Below are 14,490 nucleotides of genomic sequence, written 5' to 3' on the forward strand. Positions count from 1 at the left end.
GGCCAAACTTCCGGCCCCATATTTGACCATTTCATATCGATTAACATTTCACTGGAACACTAAGCAATGTAACAAAGACTAGTCTCAAAGAGTAGGTGCAAATCTTTATCCATTTTGGAAATGAATGATAAGATTATCTATAAGAGAGATGCCAAGTTGTATATTCTTGAAATTGTACAACTTTTGTCATTACTATCTAATTTTAATACACAGAGTCTTGGTATGACACATAACAAATGGACCACTGATTTTTATTGAGCATAGAAATCCATCCTTTCCATTCACTGCAACTATATTATGTGACATTTAAATACTTATTTTTCTGTTTCAAAACCCCAAATTTTAAATGTATGCAATTTCTGCAACTACTGAAAGAATAAATGAATTACTCAGGCATGCATACAATTACACATGAATATACCATTCCTATGTAACCCTGAGTAAATAATGTTAGAAAACTTTCAGAATATATTCATAATTCTTTTGGATTTCCCAAGTGTTTGGGGCAAACACGTTTAGTTTAACTGTGACCACTATTCATCTGCATTATTTAAAATTTTAAATTAGCATATGTATTTTACATATTATAAATTACACAATACTTTCAATGAGAAAAAGCTTTATGTTTCTCACATAAATTTTCAATGTGTGTATACTCTGATATAACATTCTAAGTATGTGTGTGCGCGCATGTGTAAAAGAAAGAGTGTGACAGAGAGATTATGCATATCCATTCCATTTACTTTGAAAACAAAAGGACTTCAAAAATAAACTTTGATTGCTAGTGAAACCAAAGTTTTCACTAGCAATTAAATCTATTTTAACACAAGATTAATATGAACAATGGAGTCACATTCTTAAAATTAAACAATAGCTTTAACCACCATTTCACATATCAAAATCTAACTTCTAAGCATATAAAATTCCTCACCCTCCATCCCCAAACCTTTACACGTCTTCCTCCAGGCTTTCTTACCAAAGTTCTTCCAATACTAGAAGATTTGTATGAAGAAAATACATGTTCACAACCCAAATTGTAAATGTTCATTTAGAGCAAATCACACAAATCACACAAAAAAGAAATCCTTAGAACTTTTTTATCCTAAAAAAAACCCCATAGAATACACATAATAAAAGGCTAACAAAACAAAAAGATATTCTAACAACATCTCTGTAAACAAGTATCTTGTCGTGTTTTAACATATGCTTTCTTTTTCTTTGAGAACACAGATATGATTGTATATTATCAGTGTCAATTTCTTATACATAAGCTGAATGTTGCCTTCTTTGGGTGAGTGAAGGAAACAAAGAATTCTCTGGAAATAATTCAGTTGTATTTGTATCAGACCAGAGGGGTTGGGAAGTACAATATCAAGGACTCTTTTTCTATTTTCTTTTCTGTAACCAACAAAAGCAACAATGAAAAGCCCTGGCTTCCCTAGACATATCCATGCATATCAACGACTACCAATACTCAAGTGGCTACTCACTGCTGTGTTTGCATCAACGGCATATTGGTGCTGTCATAGTTGTCTGTGTGCAGAGGAGGGACGATTTCCCCTGTTACAGGGTGAAACACTGGAAGCGTCGACAGGGGCCATGCTATTTCTCTGTTCTTGGACATATCTCGAAGCTCTTTGGTAGATTTCTGAATAGCACTATGATGAACCAGTTGAATGCTATATGAAAGGGAAATTGACAACATATCTTTAAAATTGTATACTAATCTGATCGTTGTTAATTTGAGCACAATGTTTTCTAAAATTGTTTTTTTCCCTTTAGAAATAACCAGACATTGTTGCACTCTGAACATTCTACAAATTATCTCAGAAGGTAATAATGTCTCATAGACTTGTAACATAGCAGAGCTGAAAAATTGCAAACTCTTTGCAAAATACATAAAGCTCAAACTAAACTAAGTTATGAAGTAATGTGCTAATATTACAACCCTAAGTCATGATCTAGTGTTTTATTTATTTTCTATGATTAAGATCAAACTACCATAGCTTTTATATTATTACTACTGGTGGGGCATTTATGGAAGGTTATTACTATAGGTTCAGGAAAACTTGTATGACAGGTCTTTTCATCTGTTCTCTGGTTTATAGAAATGCAGATTTGGAGGTCACATGACATAATTGGCAAGTTAATATTCTGAGTCTGAACTATTTTAAGTTTAATGTTTATTTAGGTTACCTTAGTTTTCAACCCCTTTTTATGTGTAGTTCCTTTCCCTCCTAAATAAGTCTATTTAGAAAGCAGCTTTCACGTTTATGGAATAAACTACTATGAAAGATGATGAATGAAAAGAAAGCATGACACACGCATGGAGCACCATGGCAACTGAAGAGTGCAAAAAAAATGACAAAGAAAAGAACAGGAAAGAAGACACTTACTCTGGTGTTTGCATGTTTCTCTTTTCCCTAGAAACAAAACAAAATTTATGAATTAAATAATAGCATTGATATTTGGAACATTAAGACTATATGCTCATGGGATCTTGCATGATGTGGAAATGCTGATGTCATGAGTTTTCTAGGCAACCGGCAGCATTTACCAGCAGGTTTATGGTACTACTTGCATGAGAACATATACAGCAATGGAATATTGATGAGAAACACACAGAAAATGGGAAAAAGTGGAGACTGAGAATCAAGCTTTTGAGTGAAATCAATTCTATGACATAATGAAATCAGACTACATGTAAAAATGAAAGAATTGTTACTTGCTGCTTTATTTTTATTCTTCATCTCTGGCTTTGTTACCCTGACTTCCAGGTAATCTTGGGAGATTGCCTTAACTGATATGGATGTTCTGAAAATACTATTTGTGAAGTAAAGACTCATTGCTCAAATGATACCTTATTTTCATTAATTTATTCCTGTTATTTCTTTAATGTGTTTTAAGCATTTAGATTGAAACTCCCTGTTTGACAGCTGTATGACTGCACGAAAAGTTTGGGCCATCATTTCTGATCAAACTGACTAAGACCATTTAAGTATTTAGAGTGCAATTACAATGTCAAAAGAGCCCAGTCTCTGCTCTCCTGCGTTGCCTTGCACAGCCATGTGTCTGTCTAGCCACAGTTATTCTTGGGATTGCCTTGCCAGTGTGAATTTACATCTAGCCTTAATAATTTTTTGAATAAAGTAATTATAGCCCCTAATTTGATTTGCTACACTCAAAACTATTTTAATTCATTTTAAAGTACTTCAGTTTGAACACAATTTCAGTTCATTTATCAAATGTTTAACAAACTAAGTGAAACTTTGCATTAAATGGAAACATCTATGTTATCTTAGCTGGCTCTCCAGTTCATTAGTAGTGTTTTAAAGTACTCACACTCCTTCCCGTCGGCAGCACATGATATAGGCAAGTATTAGAAAAAGGACCAGTGCTACTGCCGAGGGCACAGCCAGTGTAATGAGGAAATCCGTGTAATAGTCTCTGCTTTTCAAAGTGTCAGATGGGGGTTTGTACTCTCCACCATCAGGTAAAATCCCCTCTCCACGGATCACTTCCTGATAGGTGGATACTTGCTTTGTCTTATCAACCTGATACAAAAGAAGACAATTACACATCCAGTTATTAACTGTGAACCTTATGAGATTTTAAGATCTAGACACACCAGAACATTCTTTGACAAACGACTTTAAAAGGTCAATTACTTTTCCAACTACTTTCTTTCTCTGAATATGTCATTATTTATTAGAGCTGGGAATGGTAACGAATCAAAGTAATGAGGCTTCATCTTGGCCTGTTTACTCTGTAACTTCTGTAATGTATACACTCACAAACTTACGCCACACATATACTTGTAAACATACAGAATATATGTGTTCATGTGTCTTGAATATATACAACTACTCATGTACACATAAGTATACAGATATACATCTGTGCATGAATGTACAGAGTTGTTGTACTTTTACTCCACAGCAGAAGTCCTTTTCACACTACTATGCAAATTACTCTCTTCTCATAACCAACTCTAGAACAGATGTTAAAAGACAAGCTGGCTAATAAACAGATTCACAAGTGTGGTTTGTAAGGTGGATGGAAAAAGAATGAGAAAAGAAGAAAAGGAAAATTTCCAAATACATTACTCTTAATCTTTTTGCCATCCAACTGACATGTATCTTTTAGAAAAAACAATCAGTGGAAGCTGGAACCTATCCAATGCTGTAGTTTTACTAAATTCTATCCCAGGATCAATTATGCTATGCTAATTTACATCTAGGTTAATCGATTTGTGTTCACTGAGTTGCATTTAATTATGCTATAGTTTTATTTAAGGACATAAAAAGGTAGTCATGTACAATTTTTAAATTAAAAATTGCTATTACAAAATCTCGTAGGGGAAAATTACTATTTGTGACATTATTTAACATCCTCTCCCTGAACATTACTTGAAGAATTTTGTTAGCAACATGGTGCCAGTAGAACCTTTATTTTCTGTGAAGCAATTAATAATTGTCTTCTTTTAAAGAAGACAAAATTAAAGTATGTGAAATTAAATAACTGATATGGGAAAAAAATCTCATTTTTACCTTTTAAATTCCTGGCTATGAGTTTGACCTAGTGGTAGAGTGCTTGCCTAGTATGCACAAAGGCCCAAGTTTGATTCCTTGGTACCACATACATAGGAAAAGCCGGAAGGAGTGTTGTGGCTCAAGTGGTAGAGCTCTAGCCTTGAGAAAACCCAAGGACAATGTTCAATTCCTGATTTCAAGCCCCAGGACTGGCAAAAAATAAAATAAAATAAAAATTTAAAAAATCCTGGATTTTAGGAAGCTTGTCAAATATAAATGTACACATTTTTTAAAGTTTAGGCCCCAATTTTTTCATTTCTAACATGTTGTCTATTGTTTATTGCATGACTCTTTTGTTTAGACCTCCTAAGATCTTTGTGATGAAACGTGTCATATGAACATATATGTGTAGTATGTGTGCTTGAATGAAAATTCTCATTCTTTCCATTTATAAAATGTTACCACAAAAATTAAAATCTGAATGTACATGTAAGTTAATTTTAAAACTTTTAGAAATTAGAGCACTATTCCTAAACCTAAACTCATGTTTATGGCCCAAATACAAGTAAATGGTGATGGTGTGGCATGCACTCTCTTGACTCATAGTGAGACCAATCTATTTATGTTATGATCACAGCTGTTCAGTCTTTCACATTCTTATACAATTAGCACCATGACTGAGAAACAGTGAATTTTAAGATTCAACACTGACTTATAATGTATATGAATTACAAGAAGAAAATAATTTGACATGCCTTAAGAAGGCAAAGAAATGGTGTTATTTTTCTCTTTTTCTTTCTTTTTGCCAATCCTGGGATTGAGCTCAGAGACTGAGCACTGTCCTTGGACTTTCTCAAGGGTGGAGCTCTACTAATTGAACCTCAGCACCATTTCTGGACTTTTTTTATGTATGTGGTACCAAGGAATTGAACCTGGGTCTTCATGCATGCTAGGCAAGTACTCTACTACTAGGCCAAACTTCTGGCCCTGAAATGGTGTTATTTTTCTAAGACAAGGACATGACAGGAGGAATCCCAGGCAAAAAGCCACAGGGGCTGCTAAGTGATGTAATATGAGTAATGTGTTCGCCACTACTGAATCCTGGAAAGCTGCCTGCAATTAGATCTCTTACAATGTGAAATGACAGTTGTGTTTAAATGCTAAGAACTTCGTTCAAATGTCAACTTTAAACTCAGATCTAATTCACTCATCTTCTATCACAAAGAGCTGATATAAGTTAAATCGAGAGGCCATTAAATAACTAAAATAAATTTCTTGCCTCCCAGATAACGGTATCAAAATATTTTAGAAAGATACACAAAAGAAAATACAATGTGGGAGAAATTTATATAAAGCAAATACATTACATATGGATGAAACCACTCAGCTTTTCCTAACGCTTTCATAATAAGAAATTAAATAGTGATTTAGAAATAAATATTTTTAAGGTTATGGGTAAGACACTATAAATTTTCTTACTAGGAATCATCTCTTAAACTTTTCCTATGTTTTTCAGAACACAGATTTGTTATAATTCTCTGTTCTTTTCTTCCAAAGTAGGGGCAGGGTGGCACATGGAAGACATTTTCTAAACACATACCACCCTGACTCTATATTCTGTGTTGATTAAAAAGCCACCTGCCTGCCCAGGAGTTCACTTGGACTACCTGCCAGGCTACCAGCCCAGCAACTAATCAAGGGTAGAACAGGTACAAAAGTGGAGATATGATTTCCTAGATGGATACACTGTCAATGAATCGGCCAAATTTTATGAGTCAAGAAAGTCCACTGTAGTTAACATAGTACACTCAGGATTTGTTTGTAAAAGCAACCCAGGTTTTAGTCAAATGTCCAGCCACATCAGCCCACAAAAACAAAATAAAATACTCACCAATGAAATTTTGCACCAGTCAATGTAAAACTGCGTACGGAATTTTTTATCACATGTTATTACGGGCTCCATTTCTTGACTGCATCTCAATTGATTCTGTGGATTTTCAACTTCTCGTAAACAAGAAGAAAATGGAACATCGGCACCAACCATGACATAAACACTGTAAAAATGTGAAACTCTCAAGTTATCCTTTAAGAAAATTGAAAACACTGAAAAACAATCTACCCTGAAAGCAGGATTTATCCTTTTGAATTGAGGGATTAACTAGAATCTTCCCTAAGGTAGAGGCCTATGCTTTATAAGCAGTGATTCATGGAGGGTTTTTTTCATTCATTCCTTGATTCAGCCAATATTTACTGAGTGCTTTGGTGTACCAGAGGCTATCTCCATTCTATGTTAATTTATAGAAGTTTCATTTCATATTTCTTACATCATTCATAATTGATGTCTGTTTATTATATTTGGTAAACTTCTCATGTTAAATATCACATTTTATCTTAAAGGTAAAGCTGTTAGGAAAATAACCTTACCGCTAAAGTAGTAAGTAATGTCAACTTAAAAATCTTCATTTGATTTCCTTTTTTTTTTTTTTTTTTTTTGCCAGTCCTGGGCTTGGACTCAGGGCCTGAGCACTGTCCTTGGACTTTCTCAAGGCTAGAGCTCTTCCACTTGAGCCTTAGCACCACTTCTGGCGTTTTTTTTTTTTTTTTTTCTATTTGTGTGGTACCGAGGAATCAAACCCGGGTCTTCATGCATGCTAGGCAAGCACTTTAACCACTAGGCCAAACTCCCGGCCCCTTGATTTCCTTTATAAGATTGTGAAATTATATTGCCTGGAAATACAGAGCTCTAGGCAACACTGCTATTTCCCCCAACAGTCTGTCTACCAGTTTTCCTAGTATACAAGTCCACTGCACTTGGCCTTGCAAGTATTTTACTTTAGAAGTGAAAGGAGAAAAATTATGATTTGGAAGCTGCAAACATGGCAGGTGTGTGTGTGTATGTGTGTGTATGTGTGTGTGTGTGTGTGTGTGTGTGTGTGTGTGTGTGTGTGTAGGTATGTATACATACATGTATTTTCTTTGTAAGTATCCTAGCAAGGAACCTATTGAGCAAGGAAACCTATTTAATTAACTAACACGATTCTCATCATAAAACAGAAAATCGATGGTAGCATATAAGCAGTCTTGGAGCAACTTGAGAAGACATGAATCTCACCAGGTTTTCAAAAGAAAATTGAAAAAAAATACTCCAACTAAATGTTACTTCTTGTCTTAATGACAATGCCATAGCTACTTATTAAATGAAGTAAAATCATCTAGAAAGTTACAAACTAGAAATTAACTAAATTAACTATTTTGATCATAGGCTGATCAAAATAACCCAAAGTAGATAAGGAAAATTTTGGCTAAAAGAGCAAATTCTGAAGATTCATAATTCATGATTTAAAAACTTACTGAAAGCTTTGATACTCACATAGGAACTGAACAGTGGAATAAAACTGCAAATCCAGAAGTAATGAAGTTATTGGCTAAAAAAGTCATCTAAAATGCCCAACTAGAACCAAAAAAAGTGAAAAAAAACAAAGTGATAACAAAAATAGGGCTTAGGACAAGGCCAACAAATAAAAATTAGCAACAAAATATGGTAGAAGGTAAATCAATTACATCAACAGTCCCTTTAAACAATAATGGTCTAATGAATTAATTAAAAACAGCAATTATAAGATTTAAAAAAAAACAAGATCTAGCTACATGTTGCCCTATCATAAATCTATCTTAAAAAATGAAATATATAGCCAGGTATGGTGGATCATGCCTGTAATCCTAGCTACTCAGGAGGCTAAAATCTGAGGATTGTGGTTCAAAGCCAGCCTGGGCACTAAAGGCTATAGGATTCTTATCTTCAATTAATCACTAAAAAACAGGAAGTGGGGCTATGGCTGAAGGGGTAGGGCAGTAGCCTTGAGCTGAAGAGCTCAGGGGCAGTGCCCAGGCCCATGACGGACCAAAAAAAAAAAAAAAAAGAAAAATACATGTATATAAAAGTAAATGCTAACAGTTATAAAAAGAAAGTAAGAACAAGGTTAAGGATACAAGTGTATAATAGAGAGTCAGTGTTAGTATCCAGGGGGCACAGAATTTATTTCTCAGAACACACACACACACACACACACACACACACACACACACACACACAAGAAGACGAAGAAGATAAATAAGAGGAGGAGGAAGAGTAGGGGGAGGAAGAAGAAGAAGAAGAGGAGGAGGAGGAGGAAAAGGAAGGAGAAAAGAAGGAGGAAAAGGAGGAAGAAGAAAAAGGAAGAAAGAGGAAAGAAAATTTCAGGGGAAAAGATATTGAAAAAAATTGATATTGAAAAAACTAAAAGGCATTATACACTTGTTAATAAAGTATTAAAACACATGAGTACAACAGAAAGAAGAAACAGATGAATCTACTATTGTAGTTGGAGAGCTCAATATTATTCTGTCAGAAAGAGATACATCTAATATGTAGATAATCAGTAAGAAAATAGTTGAATTCAACCATTATCATTAATTAGATCAACATACATAGACCATATTACCAAACAATAATAACAGAAGACACATTCTTCCTGCATAAAAAAGAAAATCTGCCCAGAACATTCTGGGCCAGAACACTCTTTTTTTTTTTTTTTGCCAGTCCTGGGCTTGAGCTCAGGGCCTGAGCACTGTCCTTGGACTTTCTCAAGGCTAGAGCTCTACCACTTGAGCCTCAGCACCACTTCTGGCTTTTTTCTATGTATGTGGTACCGAGGAATCGAACCCGGGTCTTCATTCATGCTAGGCAAGCACTTTAACCACTAGGCCAAACTCCCGGCCCCTGGAACACTCTTTATTAAATTTGAAAGAATAAAAATCAAGAAACATAAATTCAATGAAATCAATTAAAATCAAAATCAATGCGTAAGTAATCTCAAGAGAAAATTAAGACTTTAAAAAATTAATGAAAATAGAGTTGTATCTATAATAACTTGTAGCACATAGCAAGGGTAGTACTCAGAGAGAATGGCATTAAATATACATTTTTTTAAAGAAGAAGAAATTCCTAAAAGTGAATCATCCAAGTTTCTACTTTAGGAAACTAGAAAAGGAAAAGTAAATTAAATCCAAATTATAAAAGGAAACAAGATTAAAGAAGAAATAGAATTGTAAAAAAAATTTAAAAAGAGGGGCCGGGAGTTTGGCCTAGTGGTTAAAGTGCTTGCCTAGCATGCATGAAGACCCGGGTTCGATTCCTCGGTACCACATACATAGAAAAAAGCCAGAAGTGGTGCTGAGGCTCAAGTGGTAGAGCTCTAGCCTTGAGAAAGTCCAAGGAGAGTGCTCAGGCCCTGAGCTCAAGCCCAGGACTGGCAAAAAAAAAATAATAATTAAAAAGAAAGAAGTCAAGAAAATTTTTTTCTTTGAAAAATATAAAATTGATAAAGGAAAAAAGAGAATGAAACAGAGACATAGAGAGAAATTGCAAAAGAAAAACACAGAATCATTAATATCACTAGCATTATGAAGGACATCATTAGAGATTTCATGGACTTTAAAGGATAATCAAGGAATGTAACTACACCAACAGATTTGATAACACTGATGAAAGAGAACAATTCTTCAAAAGACACCATCTCATGAAATTCATATAAGAACTAGATAATCAGAGCAAGCAAAGAAACTCAAGCAACAATTAATGAACTTGGAAACAGAAAGCACCAGGCCCGTGCACTTCAATTCAACCACCCATTTGAGAAAGAAATTATACCAGTTTTTTTGACAATCTCCCAAAGGACAGAAGCTAAGAAATATAGTATTTTATGAGGTCTGTACCTTAATACTAAAATGGGACAAAGACGTTTCAAGAAAACAAAAGACCAGCAAATTGAATAGGTCAAAAAATTCTCAATGAAATACTAGCAAACTGAACCCAATAATATGCAAAAATTGTAAATAATGACAGGTAGGATTTGTATTAGTCAGGCAAAACTAGTTTACTACCTGATAATAAATTAACATAGCACATCAATGGGCTACAGAAAACAAACTCATAGGACCTAATCTAATTAGCAGACAAAGAAAAGCAATTGATGAATTTAACATGCATGCATAAGGAATTCTCAGTAAGCAAGAAGTAAAGGAAAACTTCTTCAACTTAATACAGATTATCTACCAAAATAAATAAATAAATCCTTTAAACTTTACAGCTAATATTTAACCAAATGGTGAAAAACTCAGAACTTTGCTACTACCTTAAGAACAAGGTTATCACCTCTCACTATTTTGCAAGTCTTATTGTGAAAAATCCCACAGTGCAATAAGGAAACAACATGTATGCAGATGTGGAAGGAAGAAATAAAACCATATCCATAGGTATCACTCCAAAATGTGCAAAAGAAACTCAGAATAGACACAAAAAAAGCTACAAAACTCTGAGGAAAGAAATTGGTGAAAAAAAATCAAAGTTCAAAAATTTAACCTTCACAGTAGGGAGACTGTCTACATTATCAAGATGGAAGTTCTTTCCAAACTAATTGGTAAGGTTAATTTGAACCACAATCTCAGAAAACTGTTTTGTGAACATTGACTAATTGATTCTATAGTTTATGTAGAAAGGCAAAGGCCGGGGATATCCAAACAACATTGAAGCAAAAGGAATGTGGAAGACCAACACTGTTCGACTTCAAGCAACAGCAATCAAGACAATGTGATGCCTGACAAATAGGTGAAAGAACAAATAGGTGAGTAGACAAGATATAGAGAACAGAAATAGAACAATTATATATCCAGGTAACTAATACATAGTTAACTTATACCTAGTTAACTAGATCAAGTTAGTTGAAGAAGGATCAAAGAGAGTACACTCTGGAAAAAAATCTTTTTTAACAAATAGTATTTGAGTAATTTAGATATATGCATTCAAAAACCAAAATCTATAATAATCTTATATAATTTACAAATACTCAAATGGATCAGAAGCATAAATAGTGTAAGACTGGAAAACTCCTAGAAGACAATACTTAAACAGTATATGATGATTTTAGAAATAACCATGGGTGTATAATTCGTGAAACAGAAATTGATAAGAAAAGTGCTGAAAGAAAATATGTGCAAACCATATATCTCATAAAAAATGGTTATCCAAAATATACAATAAACATGTAGGCCATAAATAAACAAAAATATCTGATTTAAAACTGGGTCAAAGATTCAAAGGAACATAGGCTCAATGGTTTCCCTCATCCGTCATAATCAGTAGAAACCTTGGGCTCTCCTAGCAGAGATTTACAATAGAACAAAATCTAGATACATAAGGCCATATAGTATGATGCTAAATGAAAGGACCTCCAGGATATAGAAACAAAAGCCATATAATGAGTGATTGTTGTCTGTAATGTACTATGTTATCTCCCATCTCTTTTGCTGGCCCTTGGTTATCTCATATTGTTACAATATTTCACCTTGTTATCTGATATATTTTATATATGCTTAATTGGTTATTTGAAATTGGATAGGGAAGGGGGGAAATCAAGATGAGCGAGTGGAGGGGGGGAAATGGGGACCATTCTACCTGGTGAATATAATGTAACCCTTCTATTAATTACAATAAAAATATATGGGAAAAATTGGGTCAAAGAGCCTGGTGCCAGTGGCTCATAATTGTAATCCTACTTAATCAGGAGGCTGAGATCTGAGGATCATCATTCAAAAGCCATCCAAGTCAGGAAAAGTTGGTGAGACTCGTATCTCCAATTAATCACAAAAAGTTAGAAGTAGAACCATGGCTCAAGTGGTAGAGTCCTAGCCTTGGGAACATACATTGGAATGGCCTAAATCCAGATCACTACCAATACTGGCAAGGATGTGGAAAAATGGAAGCTTTCTTTTAGAAGTGGTCTGAAGCAAGCAATGTGGTATTGGAAGAATGCTAAGTCATTTTTTAGAAACTAAACATACTCTTACGATCCTGATCACTCTCCTTATTCAGTGGAAGAAGTTGATAATGAGAATTCTAGATACATGTGGAGACAAGGGGTATATGTAAAACCTATGTATTTTGTTTAGCTTTTCCCCCCATATGCCTAAATTCTCTAAAGACAATATACTTCACAATAATATACAACTGTGACTTAAATGTAAGAACTCAAACTAATAAACTCTAAAGAAAAAGGCCATAAATCTTTGTGGCCTTAGACTAGACAATGTTTTCTTAGCTGTCACATCAAAAGCTCAAGCAATAAAGGAAAAACTAGATAAGCTGAACTTTATCAAAATTAAAAGAGTTATGTTTCAAAGAACAACAAGAAAGCTACTCTGCAGAATTAGAAAACAAGTATGAGCTAAGATACTTGTTGAGAAATTCTAAGAAATCTGAGAAAAAATGTAAAGGAGTCTCATAACAGGATATGAATATATTTATATCCAAAGGAGAAATATAAAGAAGTACTTAACATCATTTACCATAACTGAAATTGAAATCTGAACCACTCACTTCATTCTTACTAGGATAACTAGCATCAAAAAGACAGTGATCATATCAAGTGATGGTAAGAATCCTGGCAGGGATGGGGAATGTCTGGACATCAGGCCATACAAGGCCAGAGAAATCACTTGGTACATGACCGGGAAGACATCCAATGCTGTTTGTAAGCTGCCCTCGGCTTATCTGCCTGTATTGATACTTTATATGGTATGTGATGATGTTATAAATCTCTAAATGGCTCTTGGCAGGGAAAAGGTTCCCACCCTCAGAGGCACTGAAACCTTCCTATTCTGCTGATGGGAATATAAGATGGTGCAACTGCTTCAAACAGTCTGGCAAGTCATCAAAAGGTTAAATACTGAGTTATCATGTGACTTGGAATTCTATTTATAGGGATTATATCTAAGAGAAATGAAAACACATGCTTGCAGCAGATATGAATGCTTGTAGCAATATTATATATAATTGTCAAAGTGTAGACAGGTACAAATGAGTAAACACAGGGTAGTATATGTATACAATAGGCTACTCATTATATATAAGTATATTAAAATACATAAGCATATAATATATAATAGAACTAAATGAAATGCTGATGCATCCCTTAACATGAATGAACTTGAAAGCATACTATATGAAAAAGTCAGTCATAATGAAATTATTCGTTAGTTTGTGAATAAGCAAATACATAGAGATAGCCAGTAAATTAGTTTTCAAGAGTTAAGAATGATGGCAGATGACTGCTAATGGGTACAGGAGTAGAGGAGGAAAATTCTGAAATGATCAAAATAGATGTGAGATGATTAAAAATTATTCTAAAATTTTTGATAAATTGTGAATTTCCAAAAAATAACAACTACCTGTTAAATACATGAACTGCATGAAATGTAAACTGTCATTTAATAAAGCTATTATTTTTAAAAGTGAGATGAAGTAAGCATATAAGTTTAAGCTAAGTCAATGTAAGTATTAAGTCACAGGGAAGCCTAAAAATTGTGTTCTACAATTCAAAAAAAAAAATCATGTGTGATAGCAGAGTGCTGGTGGCTCACGCCTACATTCCTATCTACTCAGGAGGCTGAGATCTGAGGATCTGTTCAAAGCCAGCCCAGACAGAAAAGTCCGTGAGACTCTTAGTTCCAATTAACCACCAGATAATTGGAAGTAATGCTGTGGCATGAGCTCAGTGACAGCAGCCAGGCCTAGAATTTAAGCCCTATGATCAACCCCTGGCAACCCCCCACCACACACACACCAAAAAAAAAAAAATGTGTATGTGTGCTCCTGAACATGTATGTGTGGCTCTGAGGTTTAAACTCAGGGCCTCCTGTTTGTTAAGCAAGTACTCTACCACATGAGCCATGCTTTGAATGATTGCTTTTAGTTTGCCTACCTACTAGGAACCTTAATAACTTTGCCTGGTCTGAACCTGAAAAGAGGATCCTCTTGCTTCTTCTGTCATTGTACCTGGGACTACAGGTATATGCCATTATACTTATTTGCTGAGATAAAGTCTCACCAACTCTTTGCTGTCTTGGACCATGATCCTCTTAT

The 14,490-nt window shown here is 34.5% G+C and overlaps 1 protein-coding gene across 10 annotated transcripts in view; it reads right to left on the minus strand.

Annotated features, from left to right (window-relative positions):
* The window catches only part of Sgce (sarcoglycan epsilon), a 76,223-nt gene that overhangs the window by 12,675 nt on the left and 49,058 nt on the right, over positions 1-14,490 (minus strand). For 6 of the 10 annotated variants that reach the window (XM_090333134.1, XM_090333131.1, XM_090333132.1 and 3 more), the window contains 4 exons: positions 6,424-6,586; positions 3,343-3,554; positions 2,397-2,423; positions 1,491-1,679 (listed from right to left, as the gene is read on the minus strand). In XM_090333134.1, the coding sequence (XP_090189260.1) occupies positions 1,491-1,679; positions 2,397-2,423; positions 3,343-3,554; positions 6,424-6,586 (591 nt within the window). Of the gene's footprint in view, positions 1-1,486; positions 1,680-2,396; positions 2,424-3,342; positions 3,555-6,423; positions 6,587-14,490 lie in introns of those variants that run through there. The other 4 variants (XM_090333128.1, XM_090333133.1, XM_090333135.1 and 1 more) reach the window with 3 other exon arrangements.

This window comes from Megascapheus bottae, chromosome 5, assembly GCF_031878675.1.
Source record: "Megascapheus bottae isolate mThoBot1 chromosome 5, mThoBot2.hap1, whole genome shotgun sequence".
Classification (NCBI taxonomy): Eukaryota; Metazoa; Chordata; class Mammalia; order Rodentia; family Geomyidae; genus Megascapheus; species Megascapheus bottae.